Below are 22,529 nucleotides of genomic sequence, written 5' to 3' on the forward strand. Positions count from 1 at the left end.
AAATTTTTTTTCAAAATATGACTATTTATGGTCAAATAATAAAACAATTTTAATCTCTAAATTTCAAGAGTCGACTAGTCAACGCGGAAGAAAGCCGTTTTCGGCCAAGTACGGTGAAACTTCCGGTTCATTAACCGCTGTAGGGAAATAACCAGAAGAATAACAAAGTGCAGTAAACGGCAACAATATTTTGCAAGGTTATGATAAACCAACTATTAAAAAACTACAGACACAATATATTAGCTTTCCAGTGGCTTCTAAAGCAATTAATATAATGTTGATTCTGGGCAAATTTTTTCTTCACAAATGCAAATGTATGAAGACAAAACTTTATTTTTCTGTTTTTTAAAAAAGACTTTCTTTATAATTACTTTCCGTCTTTAGAATATATGAAAGGTAAAAAGGCCCAGAAACTTGTTGAACTAATAAGAGAACTTGATTTACATGAAGAGGGATGAAAAGACCCCTTTTTACACTTTTTTAAAAATTTATATATATTATATTTAAAAAATATTTATTTATTTATTTATTTATTTATCTATCCTTTTCCTTTCTTTTTGATCCTTTCACAGAATATATGTAATTTTTACTGGTACTTTGTATCTGTTTTGTTAGACGTGCCTTGCTAGGTATGTTTACTTACATTTGTTAATGCCACTGTATATGTATATTATATTCAATATCTTCAATAAAAAAAAAGTGCAGTAAACGGTAAAACAGTTTGCACTACAAACCAGAGTGTTCATAATTTAATACATTAAAATAATATGCCAAGACACACCAGTTTGCAATATCAAGCAGCAAACGAGCTGTTTTGTACAGCTAAAAATTGTTAGAAGCTAACGTTGACACCGGAAGCCAGACACATTTAATTTGCAAATGGCCGCGCCCGCTCGTAGGAGAAAAATAAGGTAGTCTCCCATCTAATTAATCGCTTTGTGCTTTGTTCATTTTGATATATCACGAAGTCTCAGATTTCAAATTCTGTCTATTTTATTACATATTCAAACAATAAATACTGTTTTTAATGTGGAGTGACGAATGGCTGCAGCGCCTCCAGAAGCTGGAACTCATCTCCTCCACTTCAGAAACCGATTACAGCGCAAAATAAATGTGAATGGACTTCCAAAGGTATGTTAAAAGAAAGTACAACTTGTACAAAATGTATTTTGTCTTATGCAATCGCTCAATCAGTGTTTTAACCACGCAAGGCTTGTAAATGTACATAATATATCACGTAACGCCGTCACATTTAACGTTACCTCAGAAAAAACAGTCAGCTAGAAAAACTATCTAGTGCTAAATATGCACAATTTAACATTCTTTATAATTTGCCATGTACTGCACCTGATATACATGCAAAATGATCAATATTGAATCGAATCGGAAATCGAATCGAAACGCAAACTTGAATCAGAATCGAATCGTGAAGTTTGTGTCAAACCCAACCCTAAATAAGTTATGTAACTATAGGAGACCTATTACAAAAACATTAAAATATGTTACAAACTTTTGACCAGTACACTGTAAAAAACAATTTGTTGAGTCAACTTAAAATAATTTGTAACCTGGCTGCCTTAAAATTTTAAGTTCAGTCAACTCAAAAAAAGTTTATTCAACTTGAAATGTTAAATTATACTAAGTGACAACTTAGATATTTGAGTTGAACCAACTTAAAATTTTAAGGCAGCTGTTAAATTTTAAGGCATCTGTTAAGTTTAGCAAACACAAATATCTCAGTTGTTACTTAGTACAACTTAACATTTCAAGTTGAATAAACTCAACAAATTGTGTTTTTTATTTTTTACAGTGTAGTGTCTTGTTTATAATGATTGTTTTCCCTATTTTTATAAATCTTTGTTTAGGTTGTAATGAATATGGGAGATTTGCACGTCTTTGTGAGTGTACCACACTGGACATTCAGGAGAAATCAGCTTGTCATCTCCAGGTTGCCTTGCAGTAAAATTAATCTCAAATCAACTGGCCTGGAAAGCAGTGACCTTTTCATCAGTAATACATACAGTCACTTGTGAAATAGTGGCCGTTCAATTGCACTGAGAGTTTGATTGCTGGGCAGCTTTTCTCTTTTAGTGCATCTCTTGACTGTCTAGGGAAGGTTTTCTATGTAAGATACTGTGTATTTGTATGTGTGTTGTGTTGTGTGTAACCTGTCATGCTCTCTGCCCCCCCACAGAGTCTCCTCCTCCTCCCTCCTGCCGCTCAGGACGTCCCGTGTCTGTCCTGACCCCTCCCTCCCCCTGTGAGGATCAGTGGCTGTGAATGAGTCTCACAGTCGTCGGGTGTCTCACACGGGCTTGTCTTCCTCATCCAAGCTCATTCTTTATCTGACGCACCTGTGTGGACATCAGCTCACCTGAAACCTACAGAATTTCCTGAACCGAGGTGAGTGTTTCTGTCTAAATTATTCATTTTATAATTTATGTGTAATGTTGGTGACAGTGACAGTATTAGATAATGCTGTACTGGATAATTATTATATTTATGTATCATGGTATTTAAATAGTACTCCAAGTCAAGGTATTAAACTTAGAAAACCATGGTAATTCCCTTGTAAATGTCCTCAAAAAAATTACTTTTTGTTAGTGTCAATGTTTTTTATAGTAATATAATTTTTTTAAATATTGTGAATTAGTTTTTTATTTTTATATTTTTATTTTCAGTTTCATTTTGGTAATTTTTATTTATGTATTTGTTTATTTATTGTTTAATTTAGTTGTTTAGTTGTCTTTTTTTTTGTTTTAATTTTTTTAATATGCCTACTGTATATAGTTTTTGTTATTTTTAGTCCGGATTTATTTTATTTTGTTTTTGCGATGTCTATTTAAACTAAATTTTATAAATATTTTATTTCATTAATTAGTTTAATTATTTTTTTAATTTAATTTTGTTGGGGTTTTTTGTCTACATTGGTTTTATTATTATTTTATAGTTCAGTTTTATTTATTTTTTGTTTTTGCTATCTCTGTTTAATCTAAATTTTATAAATATTTTATTTCATTCACAGTTTATTTTGGTAATTTAATTTTTTTTTATTTAATTTAGTTTTTTTCTGATTTTTTAAAAAATATATCTGTATAGTTTTTATTATTTTGTTTTATTTCAGTTTAAATTTATTTTGTTTTTTTTATTTCAGATAACTTTTTTATGGTTTTAATTTAAGTTTTGGTTTACAATATATATATATATATATTGTAAACCAAAACTTAAACTTTATAAATTTTAACTTTTTTTTTTTTATTATTTCAAATAACTTTTTTATTGTTTTAGTTTAAATGTTGGTTTACAGTAATATGCCTGGTTAGTGGATATAATGCAAATACATCTGTAAATAGCAAGTGATTATATTTTACTAGTAATCTGCCTTTACAAGCAGTTTTCTATTAGATGTATATTAGATGTATGACTTTGGCAGAGATGAGCTGTTTTCAGTGTAATTGGAGTGTTTCATCTGGTAAACACTACAGTATCTTCTCAAGGACGAGATGCAGATGGTGAGCTTTGCACGTTTTTCTTGCGTTTCAGCATTTAGTTTGTCCTCTGGCTTGGTCAGATTTTGCTTTCCAATTGAATTTTCTGCCAAAAAGTGGCAATCTAATTAATAATGCACTGATATTTGAAGCCAGTATAATTATAGTACCTGCCATATGAAATCCCCTTTTTTGCAGTGAAATAGAGAGTTCTTTGATGTTAATGTACCAGTCTGAGAAACCTCATTAATTAACCCATTAAATACATTAACAGTGAAAGATAAATCTACAGATCAGTTGTGGATTATATATAGTCCTTTATAGGTATTTTGGGCTTTAAGATTTTTGTTTGGCCGCTTGAATCTGTGCTGTCATTGGTCAGGACAGGAATCAGATCAGATCATCAGATTTCGGATTAGGAACTTCTTAATTTGGTCTAAACCTCCTTGCTGTACATGTTAATCGAGCACGTTTCTGCAGTTGAAACAAGAGATTTATTTTATAGGAACCTCTGTGAGCTTTTTATATGACCTTTTATATCTGAAGGTCAGAGATTAAAATGATTAATTGATTTGTCAAGTGGATTTGTGTTAATTTGTTTTGATAAATTGGTTTAGGTGGCATCAACGTAGTGGTTTAAATGGATGTATAACAATGCTGATGTAATTAAAAATGAACCTGTACATTCACACACTTAATAATAGAAACCCTCCCAATTTTTTTCCAGTTTAAGTATAAAATAATTTTATTTAGACATTTTAATGTGAAAACTGTCAATTTGCTATTTTTAATTTATTTAAATTTTATTTTATTACTATATTTATTTTTAAAACATACTTTTATGTTATTTACATTTTAATTGTTTATTTTTTACAATTTTTATTTATGTATTTTAATTATTTTTTAATTCGTTTTTTTGGACATGTAAAATGCCACGCTATTTATGCATGTAATTATTTTCATTTTTAGTTATTTAAATCTTAATTTTTTTGTTTATTTATTTATTTTTATTTTTTATTTATTTTTATTTTTATTTATGTATTAAATTTTTTTAATTGTCCAGCAGTATTATGACAACAGTATTATTTTGATGTTTTTTGGACGTTGTTATTTATTTATTTTTTTTACTTTTAAATAGTGTGTGTGGTTTATGAATATGGTCATCATTCAGTACTGTTCAGTACTTTTGTGAGGAAAAATGAGAAGAAATGTGTGGCGGCTCTTCAACACACAGACCCGTCCCATATTTATTAGTCTGTTTAACCCGGATCCCAACTCTCCCTTCTGTCCCATGCATCCAGACTGCGCAGTCTTTATTCCCAGACGTCAGCTGGTTTAATTAGACAGTAAAATATTAATGTCCATGTGCATGCAGCTCCATTCAGCACATTTATCCTGCTCACCCGGCGTGTCCAGACCAGATTAATCAGCTAGAACTACACCAGAGGTCTGAAAAGGGCTATTAGAGTTAGCTTAAACTACACTAAACTAAATTAAACTAAATAAAATAATGTTAACTGAAAAAAAAATAATAATAAAATAAAAATAAATAATAAAAAATAAAAACTAATAAAAATGGCAAATACAATTATCAAAAAAAAAATTTAAATTAAATTAGAAAATGTATTTTTTAAATATTAATAAAAGCCATAATAAAATCTCAATGACACTAAAGTAAAAACATACACACCTGCTTCAGCTCATATCTGCTTATGGTGAACATATGGTGCTTATGGTATTTGAAAAGAAATATTGTAAAATTCTTGTACCATTTTGGCAAATGTATCTGAAGGAGCATGATATATCATGTTTCTTAGGAGGTCATAGGTCAGCCGCTGTCAAAGGGAAGTTAAATAGAGGAAATGTGAAGCAGGTCATTCATGGTTGAATAATTTAGTATGGGAATGTTTACCACTGCTATTGTCTTGTTTTCTTTTTTATGCACATTAATCTGCAGCTGGTGTTTTTGGTGTTGTTATAGTTTGTGTCTGTGGAGCAGTTGTGTGTTCAGTGTTGTGTGTCATTACATCAGCATGACCAAACACAAACCACACCTGACAGTCTAGTACCGAATGACTGTGTTTGTGTCTGTTTGTGTGAGACTTTGATAGTGTCTGATAAAATTCAAACCCAATTTAATGTGCAAAGCAAAAACATATTAATCCTTACATATTTATAATATTTCTTAATATTTGTAAAAAATAAATAAATAAATAAATGGTAATATATAAAATAAATGTTTTGGGTTACAAATAAATATTATATATGTAATTAAAAAATGTATTTATTTATTTATGTTTTGGTAATATTTGTATAATAAAAAGTTGATTATATCAGCTGTACACATATCTGTTGATAATGTAAACAGTAAAATAAATAAAGTAAAATGTATCATTTTTACTAATAAAACAGCTACAGTTGATTATACACACACACACTTTATTGTATATACATTTAATTATAAATACAAAATATAACATTTATCAATTAAAAATTATAGTGCAAATGGAGTAAACAAATATTCTTGACAATTAAAATAAAGCTATGGTGTAAAATAAAATTACATTTTATGTTTAAATTACAAGAGTGAAATTAGAAATTACATATTAAACAAAAAGTGTGCAACAGGGAAAAAGCTCAATAAGAACGCTCAACCATAAAAAACAATCACAAAAACTTGAGAAACATTTGAAACATATGTAAAATTAGAAATGAACAATTTCAATTATATGAAGAATTTATTTGCAAAAACAGATTAAAGTTTTTAACAATTTTTAAAAACCATGTCTCAATCAAAGTGCAGTTGGGTTATTTTGATTAGGTAAAAAATAACTAAAAAATACAGCTAACTAACACAATAAAACAATAAAAACAATGAAAACATGATTTTTGAAAATTACAGAAAAACTGAGTTATTTGTTTTTGCAAATAAATTCTTCATATAATTGAAATTGTTCATTTCTAATTTTACAAAAAGGAAAAAGTTGGCACATCAGAGCATCATAAATAGAAAATGATTTATTATAAAGTTCTCACCAAGAGTGTAATAAGTAGCTGTCCAATTTATGGTGCTCATCAAGTCCATGTGTTTCTCAGGTCAAATGACAAAAGTTGGCAGATTTGTATATGTGTTATAATAAACAAACTGTATGAGTGTATTTTGATGCAATAATAATCTCCATGTGTGTGTTTGTCAGGGTCTGGTGTGGAGACGTCTGATGTCCAGGAGGAAACACAAACAGCACAGTCATGGTCATTCTACAGCAGGTACCGTACTCATCATTCACTCCAGAAAACATGCTTATATCTTCATAAACACTCAGAATATCACCGTCCACGCAGGCTCAAAGAACATTATTATCAAAAAAATCAACGATGACTCATCAGAATGCTTCTGATTGGCCATTGCATTCATAAACTCAACGGAATCGCGTGTGATTGGTTAAAATGCGAAATCTAAAATATGTATTCATTTTTATTTCATAACTAGTGTTGTTCTGTGGTGCCTGTAGAGGTCAGATGGAAGCCTTACTGGTTTGACGTTGGCTCTCATGTAAACACTTACTCCAGAAGTAAAGCTGCTTCGGCGGAGCGCGGAATATAAATGCTGTTAACTAATTATGTCTAATCTGATCTGGGTCTCAGTGCCACATACGCTATACGCCAACCTCTAACCTCTAGCTTTGTTTACATGTCAGTCTGCTCTGCACTGTTGTGAACTGAGCTTTTACTGAGCCTTATTTTCTTGTATGTGCTTATTAATGCTCCTCTGATAAAGTTGTTTGTGATTCTGGATCGCTTCGGGTTGAGTCTGTGTTGTTTTCTACACTGCTCACTGTTGCCGAAGACCCTCTAATGTTGTTGTGAATGAGAGATTATGTTACTGCTGCTAAACACCATGCAACAAAGTCCGGGGCTAGTTGTCACACTTTTCACTGCTGTGTATATATCTCAGAATCAGTTTATTTGTGAAGTTTTGAGCAACCTTTTTTTTAAATAAAACAATTTCCACTAATAAAGAATTGGAGAGACAAAAGATAAATTCACCCCTATAGCAGGGCATGTTGTCAGACTACATGGGGTAAGTTGTCACATTAGAAACTTGCTGTTTACTTATAAAACCTGTCCAACATATTTTTTAAATGTATTATTGACAAATGAATCCCTTTTAAGCTAATTTTAAACAGTAAAAACAATTCATGAAACCAAAAATTTAATTCACAAACTAAATGAAAAAAAAAACATTAAATAAATAAAAAAAAACTAAAGAAAAATTCTAAAAGGTAACAACTGACTGTATGAACAAATAAACAAACGAAAGATTTTCATAAAAAATAAATAAAATAAAATGATCAAAAATAATAACAATAATACAATACAATAATAATTATTATTTTAGTCAGGACTATTTTAAATAAATAAATATGTATAATTATTTTATATAAAACTATTGTATAAATAAATAAATAAATGTTTTAAACAATTGTTCATAGTTCATTGTTTTGCCTGAAATAATTAAAAATTAAATACATTTAAAAAAAAACTAAAGAAAAATTCTAAAAGGTAACAACTGACTATATGAACAAATAATCAAAAGAAAGATTTTCATTAAAAAAAATACAAATAATAATAATTATAATAATTGTTATTTTAAACAGTAATAATTGTTATTTTAGTCAGGTCCATTTCAAATAAATAAATATGTATAATTATTCTATAAAAAACTATTGTATAAATAAATAAATGTTTTAAACAATTGTTTATTGCTTTGCCTAAAATAATTAAAAATTAAATATAAAAATATAAAAATTAAATACATAAAATAAAATTATAAATAATAATAATAATAATAACAGTAATAATTGTTATTTTAGTCAGGTCCATTTCAAATAAATAAATGTATAATTATTTTATATAAAACTATTGTATAAATAAATAAATAAGTAAATAAATAAATAAATGTTTTAAACAATTGTCCATTGTTTTGCCTAAAATAAAAATGTAATTAATAAATTGTATACAATTACATAATATAAAACACGTGACAACTTGGCCCCATCTGGCATTTATTAAAAATAAAAAAGAAAAAGAAAAGAAGAAAATAACACTCTTTTAATATGTCAGTGTATTTTTGTTGTGTATTAGCTATTACAAAAAATAGGAGGATATATATATATATTATTAATATCCTATTTTCAACAACTTCTCTGTGTGATAACTAGCACTGTTCTCCATTAGTTATAGGATAGTTACAATACATCTGCTCAAACTCAGTGTTGTTAATGAGGGTTATTTTGTCTGGGTTATTGGAGGTTATTTTGTAAGTTTGCTGGTCCGTTGGCTCTCTGTCTGTAGAGTCTGATGAACACTGAACACAGAACTGCTCTCATCTGGCTTTCTGTGTCTCTAATCGCTGCTGACAGGCCCTCATTTTCAGGAGCGCGATGTGGTCATTCATGGGTTCATAGATTCACAGAGGTACGAGGATCCATCCTGCTTCTGTCTGTCACAGAGGAACGAGCGCTGGTGTGATTTCTGTCCCGTTAAAGAGCGCAGACTGAAGCGAGAGGTTAGCAGTAACCGGACAGTGGGTTTGAATGGGTTTTCACTGAGATGAAGGGAGCCAAAGCACAGGGATGGGATGTGAAAGCACGCAGACTGAGTTACAGATATCCCACATTAGTACAGGTAAGGCCGGGCTTTAAAGATCTCAATGACTTCGTTGCAAGTAGGACGTTTAATTTGTTGCTGGTGTTTGTGGCACACAAAGAGATGCCATGTATGTATTATTTTATAATAGTGGGATTGCCTGTGAGTGAGAAACTATAAAAGGTGAAAGCATTTCCAGGTGATATTTCACTGAAAAAAAAAAAAAAAAAATTACATTTTGCATGAAGAAAGTGAAGCCTGTTTTTTGTACCATAATGTAATAAAACTTATTTACCTGTAACTCTTATTAGTGTAATGTACAAAATACATTTACATTTTAAAATATTGAATACATCAAACTAGGATTTCTTGCACTGGCTTTATTTCTTGATTTTTTTTAAAAATCAGGTATTTTAAATGTAATTTAAATGTAACAATTAAATAATAATAATAATAATACTTCTTATGAAAAATGATGAGAAAATTTACATTGAAAATGTGCTTAATTGCTATGTCACAATGCACAAACTATTAATGGTTTATTATTAGGCTTATTATTATGCAAAATACTACTAATAATAGTATTAATAATTAGATTTTTTTTACAGTGTTTTTTATATTTTAGGTTTCGTTTTCATTTTAGGGTAAGTTTTGGTAGTTTTGTTTTGTGCTTTTGTCAATTTTTATAAAAATCTATTAGTTTTATTTTTATTTCAGTTTTATTTTTAGTAATTTTAGTACTTCAGTTTAACTCTGTTTTATTTCTGTCAGTGCCAAAATAACTTTTTATTACTTAAAATAATTTAATAAATATTACTAATTTAAAATAATTTGAATTTCAATATGTTTTTTCAAGTTAATATTTATATTTTATTTCAGCTTTATTTCAATTAATGAAAACAGTTTCCTAACAATAACAGCATTGATTTTGGCTATTAATTAATTTGCATTAATGAGCGCATTCCAGTCTGAGGTGCATATTTCAGTCCTTGAAGTGCCGTTCAATGACATCATCTGTTTCATTCTCAAACTCCACCCACCTGAAGATAATTAAAAGTGGGCGGAGCCAACAGGACACTGTGAGCGCAGTCATGCAGAGAGGAGACCAGCAACACTGTGTTCATCTCAGATACAGCACAGCCAAGCATATAAAGATGCTTTACATCAATACGCGCTTTACATCTCCACTCCTTTAGAATAACTGCTTGTAAGGAGGGTGTTTTATAGTTTACATGCAAATGTGGTTTAATTGCTTTGCCACATCTGATGAATACTGTGTTGTAATGTCTCAGTTTGGCAATGACACTGTGCTCTGAGGTGGAAAATTTGGCAGCATTTTAATGATGGTTGCGGTGAAATACCAGCTGTCCTCTAGTATTCATAAAATATCTGTCCTTGTTTGACCTTTGCCTAATTTTGTCATTTAAATGCTAATTAATGCCAATCCAGACCAAGTTTTAAACTTCATGCCAAGACCAAGATGATTTACTGTTAGTACTTATGGTTTTATGTATTATTTATTTAATTTTTAAAATGTATTTTTGTTTACTTATATATTTATTTGTGTTTTATTTTTACTTATTTTCATTTTTATTCGTTTATTTATAATTTTTGTAAATTATCCCAAAAGTTATTAAAATAGTATTATTTTATTTATATGTAAATGATTTATTTATTTTTTAATTATTTATTCATTTTTATATTTACAACTACATTTAAAATTTAAGTAATAAATAGTAAACTGTTTTAGTAAAAGTTTTATTAATTTTGTTTGGTGCTTTTGTCATTTGTCTTTTTTAATTCTATTTTATTTTTAATTTTTTATACTAAAAAATTAACCAGGCACCAAGCAGTGGGACATGCTAATTAGTTATGCATTGCCAGAAACCTTTAAAAAATATTAAAATCTAGTTTAACTTTATAACGCTTTGGATAAGCTCGTATCTAAATGTTTTTAACTTGCCTCAAATCACAAAATACTTAAGCACATGCATGTAAAATAAGAACATATGACCAGTTGCTGCCAAAAGGGGGCGGTCTTATATGTAGACTTGAGCTCACATGAACTCAATGGAGTTTGATCAACATTATCATCAGTATGTTAAGTTAGGGAATTTATGCTACTAGGTTTAATTGTTTTTAATTATTTGTGTTTCATTTAAAGAGCTGTGTTTTTTTTAACAGTGCTGCCGCTCGCTGATGTCTCTCAGATTAGGTTGCAGAGTGTTTTGTGACACACATCCATGGATTTTCTCCCTCTCTGTTACACCTATAGCAGTAACTGTAGTACAACAGTATTGTCTGTGGTGATAATGCATGGATATAACTAACTGAAACGTCACTCGTGTTGTTACTGCACGTCGTGCTGATCGTTTGCACTTGCTGAATAATTTACCTGCGCTGAGTTTCAGTCTCACACACCTGTACAGATAGAAATGTCCAATGTTATCTGTTTTCATCTCATTTTGAACTGAATCACCAGTGGCCCAGTAAAATCAGGGGTATTTAATTAGATATCCAGTTTCTTCTGAACAATCATAGCTTTGTTTCTATGAAATTTCAGATACATTCAGTGTTTTTTTTTTTTAGGTTGGCAGCCTTATACGTTGTAAAAGTCATAATAGCCTAGGCTACTGTTGCTTTGTCTGCTACTGAATCAAAAATGATTTATAAAAGACCTTTTGAGTAAAAACGCAGAAAATCTAGATGCATTATGTCAACTTGTCCAGTTTGACAAATAAAAATCATAGAGTACTGTTCAAAAGTTTGGGGTAGGTAAGTTTTTTTTTTTTTTTTTATGTTTTTGAAAGAAGTCTTTTATGCTCACCAAGCCTACAATTTTGAAATATTATTACAATTTCAAGTAACTGCTTTCATTTTCAATATCTTTTAAGATGTAATTTATTTTTCTGAAGAAAAGGTGCTTTTTTAGCATTATTACTCCAGTTTTCAGTGCCACATGATCCTTCAGAAATCATTCTAATATGCTTCATATTTGGTGGAAACTGTGATACATTAGAATTTTCAGGATTCTTTGATGAATAGAAAGTTCAAAAGAATAGCACTTAATTCAAATTTAAATTTTGTAACATTCTAAATGTCTTAACTGTCACTTTTTATTAGTTTGAATGCATCCTTGCTGAATAATGCAAAATAAATGTACTATTATTAATACTATATATATATATATATATATATATATATATATATAGATATATATAATAAAGAAAAAATAATAAAATAATTGTTTTATTCAGGTTCATTAATACCTCATTTATATCTGACATAGAACTTAAAAAAAAAATAAAAAATCATAATTTGATATTTGATGTGTTTAGAACGCATTATGTTTTAACAGATAATTTTTAATAAATAAAAAATATTATTTGATTATTTTGTCTAAATGTTTCATTAAAATAAGTGTGAATGATTGTTTTATTCAACAGAAATAATTAATAAAATGATTTTATTTAGGTCCACTAATTTGACTTAATTAACTAATTAAGGTACTCAATATAATTTTCATGTAAAATACATAATTTTTTTGTCATTTAAAAAACAAAAAATTAAATAGTAAATATTGTAATTTGATCATTTGCAAAATGCAATCTAATATTAGTAGTAATTGTGTATAAATTGAACTTTCAGGATGCTTTGATGAATAGAAAGTTTTGTACCACTTTTGAATGCAAAATAATGTAATTATTATTAATACTATTATTATTATTATTATACTATGACAATATAGTGGTGTCTGGTGTTAGGTGACCTTTGACCTAAAGCCTTTTCTATCTTAGTTTCTGCCCTCACACTTATCAGTCATGCTTTTTAATGAATGCTTAAGCGCATTTCTTTCCCAGAGTGCTCTTGTTTTATCCCCTGATAGTTTGTTAGGAGTTTTGATAATGAAAGACAGCGAGGAGGAGTGAGCGAACAATGCAGTTGTTGTCTTGGCATGAATTATTCATCCGTGTGTCGTTGCTAGGATTGTATCAGCGGCGCTGGCCGGCAATGCGGCCTTCTCAGACGTGACAGCTGCGGCCAAACGGTGTTGGGTTCTCCCTCTACCTGGATTGATTTGCCTTTGGGGATATTTAGTTAATTAAAAAGCCCCATATTATCAGGGGATCCACCTCCACACCCAACGCCCTGACCAACTTTTCCTCACGGGACGGACACCATGCACACATACACACCGACGTAGAGGGGAAATAGATGGACTTGCGCCCACTCAGGGCTGAAGAAAACTCACCTAAAGAGTGAGAAAGTGAATGCAAAGGAGCTGTGCAATAAATACAGAGAGGAATGATCTAGCTTTGGGCCTCAGATTTGGTTTCCTAAGAAGGTTTGAGTGTTTCAGGACGTCGTGCAGACTGTTTTTGTCCCTGCTATTATTTTTATCCCACTGGCGGACTGGAAGGAAGCGGTTTTTGTGATATCCTGGGTCTCTGGAGGGCTGGACGGAGGGTTTTGATGCTGAGGAAGCGAGCTTGTGGATGTGTGTGTGTATCAGACGCTGGAGTTTTGCGCTTTGCGTGGATTAGGGTTTGATCTGGTGAGGATGTACAAGCGTCGGGATTATGTCGAACTCTACGAGAAGGATCAGGCAAAGTGGGCCTTACTACGAAATGTCAACACTGTGGTCAAACACACCACTCTGTTACCGGTACGATGTGCATGTGTGTGTGAATTGCCAGTTACATGTAAATGCTTCATGTGATTGACTTGGTTGATTTGGAGAAACTGTGGTTTGCAGCTTTTGTTGAATTTATTTGAAGTATTTTGGTGCCAAACATTCACACTGAGTTCATTTTGATTTTGAATTTAACACAAAGAGGTGAAGTTCAATGTCTGAATCATTCTCATGATTTTTTTAAAATGTGTGTTGTTGAATTGCTTGTGTTACTCTATTGTAATTCACTTTGATAAAAGCCTCTAAAAAATTGAATTGGTTTCTATTACAAGCTTTAGGTAGTTATTAAAAGTATATAATATAAATAACGTATCATAACATTTAAGCTAATGTTAATTAAACTGATGACGTTAATGGACTGGAATAAAACTGGAAAAATGTTGTTATAATATATACATGAATATGTAATATATATACCCACACACATTTTTTATATTATATGTATATATATATACATTTGTATCTAATAAATGCAATTTTTTACATTTGTTGTAATTTTTAACTTTTTTAAAAAGTTGTTAATATTGTAATTTGATAAATGCAAGCTATTACTGAATAATTGAGTGGAGAGAGTGAGATTATAATTTATATAACTATAATTTATCATTTAATTTAATTATATAAATATATTTTAAGACATACATTTAAAAAAAATGCACAAATCATTATTATTATTTTTGTATTATTTATTTATTTTTTCTAACATTTTATTTGATTAATTTCTTTTAATTTGTTTGAATTAATTGGATTTTTTCCAGATTTTTTATTATATTATTTATAAATATTTATTTATTATTTGATACGTTACTCAATACCATTTTAAATAAATAAATATAATTTGTTGTAAATTTTTACCATATATATATATATATTTTTCAAATTGCATTTAATGTGATAATGTGCAAAATGCTTATTTACAAAACAAAAACGGCTATTATTGAGTAATTGTGTGTGTGTGTGTGTATATATATATATATAGAGAGAGAGAGAGAGAGAGAGAGAGAGAGAGAGAGAGAGAAAATAATTTATAGAAATTCTATAATTTGATATATTTTTAACAGATCCATTTTTATAATTTAAAAATGTTTTTTTATAATCAAAAAAATAATGTAAAAATTATTAGATTCATTTATCTTAATTTTTAATTACAAGTAAGAATGATTATTTGATTCAATAGCAATAATTATTTTTTTTTTCAGGTTCACTAATTGAATAAGTTAATACCATTGTAAATAATTAAATATATATAACTATTGTAAAAAATAGATGAAAGTGTCTACTAAATGCAGAATTGTAAATCTTATTGAGGGGACTTGTGCTGGTACTTCACTGAGTGATCAGGGTTAAAGGTCAAGCACTGATGATGTCATCGTCTCACTGTGTTTGAATGAAGTGATGATGTCAGACGAATGACATTTACAAATAATGAACGAATAGTTGTGACGTTTAACGGTCTAAAATGTGTTTCAGGGCGACTACGTCTGGCTGGACCTGAAGACAGGTCGGGAATTTGAGGTCCCGGTCGGAGCCGTGGTGAAGCTCTGTGATTCTGGGCAGATCCAAGTCCTGGATGATGAAGGAAACGTACGTTATCATAAATCATAAATATCATTCGTAGGCTGTTGAACTAAAGGCTGTTCATCTTCAGTCTGATCAGTCATGGTGTGTTGCATTGCATATGTTAATTTCATTAATAGCTGCATTATGCATGTTCAGGAACACTGGATCTCTCCTCAAAATGCCACCAACATCAAGCCAATGCACCCCACCTCCATCCACGGGGTGGAGGACATGATTCGACTGGGGGATCTGAACGAGGCGGGAATCCTCCGAAACCTCCTCATCCGCTACAGAGAACATCTCATCTATGTAAGCTGTGGCGCTCATTCTTTCTGGTGTTCACCGTAGCACTGAACATCCACGTTTTGTTGTGTTAGTATATCTTTAGTTAATACAATAGTTCATAATACACAATGTAGCATTCATGCTAACTTTGAGTAACTCATTTTGTAGACCTGAACTATTTTATTGAATTATTTATTGGAAAAAAATACTATAATATATACAGTAAATTAATATTAATAGTGATAATAATAATAATAATAATACTCATAATAATCATAATTTTATTTTATTTTAAAAATATATATAATAAGTGATATATAGTATATCAGTATATAGTAACTGACATAATTAGTAGACCTGTATAAAATAAATATTTTTAAATGGTTATTTTGATAAAATAATAGTAGTAAACACCTTGACAAAAATATTATAACATATTAAAAAAAAATTCAAAATGTGCATATAAGTAGATAGAATAGAAAAAGAATACACAACACTACTGTTAGAAGATCAAGTTTTTTTAAATAATAAAAAACAAATAGAATAGAAATAGAATAGAGAACACTAGTGTTAGAGGATCAAGTCTTTATTTTTTATAATAAAAAAACAAGTAGACAGAATAGAGAGAGCTAGTGTTCTATTATAAAAAAGTTTTTTATTTTTATATGTAATATATATAATTTTAAAAAGTAATAATGATTAATATTTTTTATTTAATAAATAAATTAAAATTAAAAATTAAAAAATATAAAAATACAGAAAATAACAATACAATTCAAATATATAAAAAGTAACAAATAATTCAAAAACATTAATAATAATAATCATCATCATCATCATTGAAAATAATAAATAAAATAATTATTTAAAATGTAAAATTCCATTTCAAAATATTTAAATAAATACATCTAAATAAAGAAAATAAATAAATGTTATTATTATTTGGGATAAAACATTAATAATAATTAATTAATAACACTATCAATCATCATCAACATTAAAAATAATAAATAAACTAATTATTTAAAATTATTTAAAAATGTAAAATACATTTCAAAATATTTAAATAAATACATATGTCTAAATAAATAAATAAATATTATTATTTGGGATAAATAACAGTTATTTTTATATTTTTATAACAGTTATTTATATATAAATAAATATTATATACAAATAAGAATTTAATTAGTACTGTGTCTAAATAAATAAATATTATTAATGGATAAATAATGGATATATATTCGTTGTTCATTTCAAAGACAAAAACAATGTGTTGCTATTCAACGATTTGCTTCTTCAAAAGCTTTATCTGTCCTGTTTTCATCTTTAATAACTCTCCTCGTTTGTCTGCTCTGGTTATCTTTTCTGGTCTCTGTTTTTCTCTGTATGAAGACTAACTGTGGTGGTCGGGTAAGTACTCATGCGCATGGCTGCTCGCTGTTCATTGCCTCACTCTGAACGAGTGTGTTTTCATTACGGTGCTCCGTTTCAACATGGCCGTGAGGTTTGTGGTAACGGGACACTGATACATCGCACTGTAACAGCACCCTCGAAAAGCAAGACGCCTGTGCATCTCCTCTCATATCATCTCTATGTCTCTCGTAACCACTATGGATGTCTGTCTTGTGTTGTAATGTGAATGTTGATATCTGCATGTCCCATACATGCTCCGAATCATCAGTGTTGCATAAAAGTCAACACGATAAAAGTTCCCCCAGTCTGCTTCAGCTCTGTTTCTGTGTTCTTCATAGACGTACACTGGGTCCATCTTAGTGGCTGTGAACCCGTATCAGCTGCTGCCCATCTATACGGCAGACCAGATTCGCCTCTACACCAATAAAAAGATCGGAGAAATGCCTCCACACATCTTCGCCATCGCAGACAACTGCTACTTCAACATGCAACGCAACAACAAAGACCAGTGCTGTATCATCAGGTGCGCAAACCTGTCAGACTCTGTTAGCAGCGTTTAGTGTGAGCGCTGGACGGGACGACATATGTCTGTCTATCTATTATTTAGGGTCTGGACTGGATATCTAAAGGTTACAGGTTCAAACTACCGAAGCTGTCACCATAGTGCACATAGTGAGCTAGTGTGGTTATTGTTAACTAAAAGTAAAACTAAAACTGTTAAAATTCCTTTTTGTTATTTGAAATAAAGCTAAAATAAAACAAGGTATAATTATTAGATGAGAACTTTTAGAAAAAAATTAGAAATGCCTTAGCAACTAACTTTAAATGAATATAATAATTAATATAATAAATGTTTTATTATTATTTACAATTAAGTTTACCTTTATATATGCTTATTTAATCATTTAGCAGACATGTTTATAAATATATATATATATATATTTTTTTTTTTTTTTTAATAAAAAGAGCTAGTGTTACAGGGTAATAAAATATATAGATATATGTAGTAATAAAATAAGTAGATAGAATATAAAGAGAATAGAGAACGCTAGTGTTAGGACCAAGGTTTTTTTTTGTTTCGTTTTTTAAATAAATAAAAATAAAACAAGTAAATAGAATATTTAAAAAAAAAGAGAGAGAGAACGCTAGTGTTAGAGGATCAAGGTTTTTTTTTTTTAATAAATAAAAATAAAATAAGTAAATAGAATAGAAAGAGAATAGAGAACGCTAGTGTTAGAGGACCAAGGTTTTTTTTGTTTACTTTTTTTTTTTAATTAATAAAGATAAAATAAGTAAATAGAATAGAAAGAGAATAGAGAACGCTAGTGTTAGAGGAACAAGGTTTTTTTTGTTTCATTTTTTTTATAAATAAAGATAAAATAAGTAAATAGAATAGAAAGAGAATAGAGAACGCTAGTGTTAGAGGACCAAGTTTTTTTTTTGTTTTTTTTTTTGTTTGTTTTTTTTAAAATAAAATTAATATAAGTAAATAGAATAGAAAGAGAATAGAGAGAGCTAGTGTTCTATTTTATATAATGTATAGATTTAATTTCATAAAAAAAAATGATTAATAATTTTTCTTTTATTTAATACATAATTAATAAAATAATAATTTTATTCAGTACCATTTCAAATTAATATAGAACTACTGTGTCATAAAAATGAATGAATAAATAAATAATTCTTATTGGGATAAATAATGGGATATTTGTGTTAATCATTATGGTCATCACAAAGACAAAAAATTGTAAAATTTAAACTGTTACAATTTGTTTTTGTTTATTAAATAATGCTGAAATAAAATATCTGGTGGAAAAAATTAAATTGCTTAATGAAATGAAAAATAGAATTGCATTAGTAACTTTAAAAAAATAATAAAGAAAATAAAATTAGTTTAAGCTGAAGTACTAAAATGACTCAACCTGGAAGAAAAATAAAGTAAAGCTAATTAGAATTAAATAAATAACTAACTAAATAAATAAAAGCGCATATTGTGCCCAGAAAAAATACTAAAACTTAAACTAAAATGACTAAAAATGACTAAAAATGAAAACTGAACATTAAAAATATATGCTAATTAAAAAAATGAATGACTATAATAATATTTAAATCCTTCTAAAATAGCACTGGCACCATCAGAAATATTCTTGTACTTTCAACAAGTAGAAGTGAGGTCAAAGCTGATGTTATAAGGTTAGGTGATGGTCAGGACCAGTATTGGCTTTAGGGTTAGGGTCAAGAGAAGAGTTATGGGATATGGGTTGCTCTGGAATTCTAAATAAACAGAAAAGATTCCCAAGTTGTCCCAGAAGGATTGTCCCTGTTCTACAATGTTGTGTGGAAAAAAAAAAAAACTGTTTTTAAATAAAGAAGATTTGGCTATGTATGTTTATGTGTTTATTTTCCCATCAGTGGTGAGTCTGGCGCAGGAAAAACAGAAAGTACCAAGCTGATTCTGCAGTTTTTGGCCGCTATCAGCGGACAGCACTCCTGGATCGAGCAGCAGGTGCTGGAGGCCAATCCCATCTTGGAAGGTAAAAGAACTGGGAAAGGGATTGAGCTCTGGAAACACATCTCTGTAGAAAATAAGCTTGTTACATTCTCATTTGTTTGATGACTTCACCCAACAGCCTTTGGGAATGCTAAAACCATCCGTAACGACAACTCCAGCCGCTTCGGGAAATACATCGACATCCACTTCAACAAAAGAGGAGCCATAGAGGGAGCGAAGATCGAGCAGTACCTTCTGGAGAAATCCAGAGTGTGTCGACAGGTAATTCTTAAATTGAGTCTGAATCAGAATTTTAGGGACAGGTAAGATTATGTAATGTTTTGGAAAGTCTCTTCTGTAATGTTAAAATTGTGAAAAATTATTGAAATTTAAAATAACCGTTTTCTATGTGAATATGTTGTAAAGTGTAATTTATTTCTGTGATCAAAGTTGAATTTTCAGCATCATTACTCCAGTCTTAAGTGTCACATGATCCTTCAGAAATCATTCTAATATGCTGATTTGCTGCTCACAAAACATTTTTAGTTAAAAAGATCAATGCTGAAAGTTGTGCTGCTTCGTTTTTGTGGAAACTGATACATTTTTGTTCAGGATTCTTTGAATAGAATGTTCAGAAGAACAGAATTAATTTGAAATAGTTTAATTAATTCAAAATTCAAAATATTTGCCGCCACTTTTGATCAATTTAACGTGTCCTTTATGAATAAAAATGCGATCAATTGCGTACAAAATAAAAGTTTGAGTTTGCCTAATAAATTTGTGTGTAGTGTGTGTAATTATGTATATATAAATAAACACTAATTAATGTTTCAATTTAAGAGAAATATGTTATTATGTACAAAATATTTATATATAATATAAATTATATAAAAGTTATAATAAATACACATACTTGTAAATGTTTCTTAACTATATACATGAATGTGTTTGTATTTATATATACATAATAATTACACACAGTACACATATATTATGCAAACTCAAACTTTTATTCTGTATGCAATAATCACAATTAATCGTTTGACAGCCCTAATAAAAATGTTAATTTATTTTGTTGTTTCTACACTGAGAACTAAATCCAATGCAACATTTGTGAAATGTATTATTTTTGTTTTTGAAAGATTTTTAAATAGCATCTTTTCCTCTCCTCTTTCAGGCCCGTGATGAGAGAAACTACCATATTTTCTACTGTATGTTGAAGGGAATGACGCCCGACCAGAAGAAGAAACTCGGTTTGGGAAAAGCCACAGACTACACCTACCTTACTATTGTGAGTGAAGATGGTCTTTAATGTTGGTCTTTAATGCTTTAATGTTTATGCAGTGCAATATACATGTAAACAATGTACATTAGATATACAGAGACAAGATTTAATTGCAGAAACTCCAAAATAACTCAAAAATATACTAACATATTAGTACTTACATTCATTAGTGTGTCTTCACTGTCTAAACTCAGGGAGACTGCACTGTTTGTGACGGTCGAGATGATCAGAAGGAATATTCAAACATTCGTTCGGCCATGAAGGTCCTCATGTTCACAGACAAGGAGAACTGGGAGATTTCCAAGCTGCTAGCTGCTATTCTGCACATGGGCAACCTGAACTATGAAGGTGAGTTTGCTGGGACAGGGTCTCATTTATTTTTTTAAAATTCAAAAACATGACTTTTGTCATGTGTTTTGTCTGTAGTAGTGCTGAAATTGTGTATTTAGTAACATATGGTGTTGTATGCTTCCTCCTCAGCTCGTACATATGATAATTTGGATGCCTGTGAGGTTGTGCGATGCTCAGATCTCACTACTGCTGCTGTTTTATTAGAGGTATGATGCTGAATCGTGACGTTGTATGCGACAAGACTGATGTTATAGAGATTTAGATGCATTTTAGCATAAGTCTACAAGTCTGTTACTTATTGAATGTTCTTGTGAGTACCTATACATATACATGCTAATACAAGTAAAGATTAGGAAGTTGTTTGAGCACCCTCTTCTGACTTACATGGAAACATGCAATTACTGTGATGGATTTAAGATGTCTAGATGGCCAAAATGTATGAATATTTGAAACAGAGAAATTGTATTTAATTTTTTCCCCCTCAAAAAAGTATGAATATTTGAATAATAATTTTTATTTAAAATTTTCTACAAATAAATATGTGAATGTTTGAAATGTTTTTCCACAAGAATATGTAAGATTATTTAAAATAAAGAGAAGTGTTATTTAATTTTATATTTGCACAAGAATTATGAATATTTGAAACAGAGAAAATGTATTTAACCTTTCCACAAAAAATGAATATTTGAAACAGAAATTATATTTACGTTTTTTACAAAATGTACGAATATTTAAAAAAAAAGTTATTTAACTGTTTACACAAAAAAGTATGAATATTTGAAGTAGATCATTTTTATTTAAATTTTTCTACCAAAACAAAAATCTGTAAATGTGTGAAATGTTTTTCAGCAAAAAAATTAACATTACTTAAAATAGAGAAGTGTTTTTTTTTGCACAAAGTATGAATATTTGAAACTATATTATGAAACAGAGAAAATGTATTTAACTTTTGCTCAAAAAAATGAATATTTGAAACATATTTAAAAAAAAAATTCGTATGAATATTTGAAATAAAGAAATTTGTATTTATTTTTTTTTCCACAAAAATGTATGAATATTTGAAACAGAAAAAATTGTATTTAAATTTTTTTCCCACTAAAAAGTATAAATATTTCAAATAGAGAAATGTAATTTGACTTTTTCCCACAAAAAATGTATGAATATTTGAAACTGAAAAATGTTTTTTTATTTTATGAAAACAAATGAAGAAAAAAAAGTGTGAATATTTGAATTAGAGAAGAGTGATTTAACTTTTTCCAGGAAAAAATATTAATATTTGAAACAGAGAAATTGTATTTTAAATTTTTCCCA

General features: G+C 29.2%; 1 protein-coding gene across 1 annotated transcript in view; it reads left to right on the forward strand.

The window, feature by feature from the left end:
• Nucleotides 1–9,042: 9,042 nt before the first annotated feature.
• Nucleotides 9,043–22,529, forward strand: part of myo7aa (myosin VIIAa) — a 47,171-nt gene continuing 33,684 nt past the window's right edge. Inside the window, 9 exon segments of the mRNA XM_051134972.1 lie at nucleotides 9,043–9,176; nucleotides 15,301–15,414; nucleotides 15,547–15,699; nucleotides 17,430–17,614; nucleotides 19,504–19,625; nucleotides 19,722–19,864; nucleotides 20,760–20,873; nucleotides 21,062–21,215; nucleotides 21,348–21,424. Of these exon segments, the coding sequence (XP_050990929.1) occupies nucleotides 9,102–9,176; nucleotides 15,301–15,414; nucleotides 15,547–15,699; nucleotides 17,430–17,614; nucleotides 19,504–19,625; nucleotides 19,722–19,864; nucleotides 20,760–20,873; nucleotides 21,062–21,215; nucleotides 21,348–21,424 (1,137 nt within the window). The 5' untranslated portion in view covers nucleotides 9,043–9,101.

This window comes from Labeo rohita, chromosome 18 (assembly GCF_022985175.1).
Source record: "Labeo rohita strain BAU-BD-2019 chromosome 18, IGBB_LRoh.1.0, whole genome shotgun sequence".
NCBI classification, from domain to species: domain Eukaryota; kingdom Metazoa; phylum Chordata; class Actinopteri; order Cypriniformes; family Cyprinidae; genus Labeo; species Labeo rohita.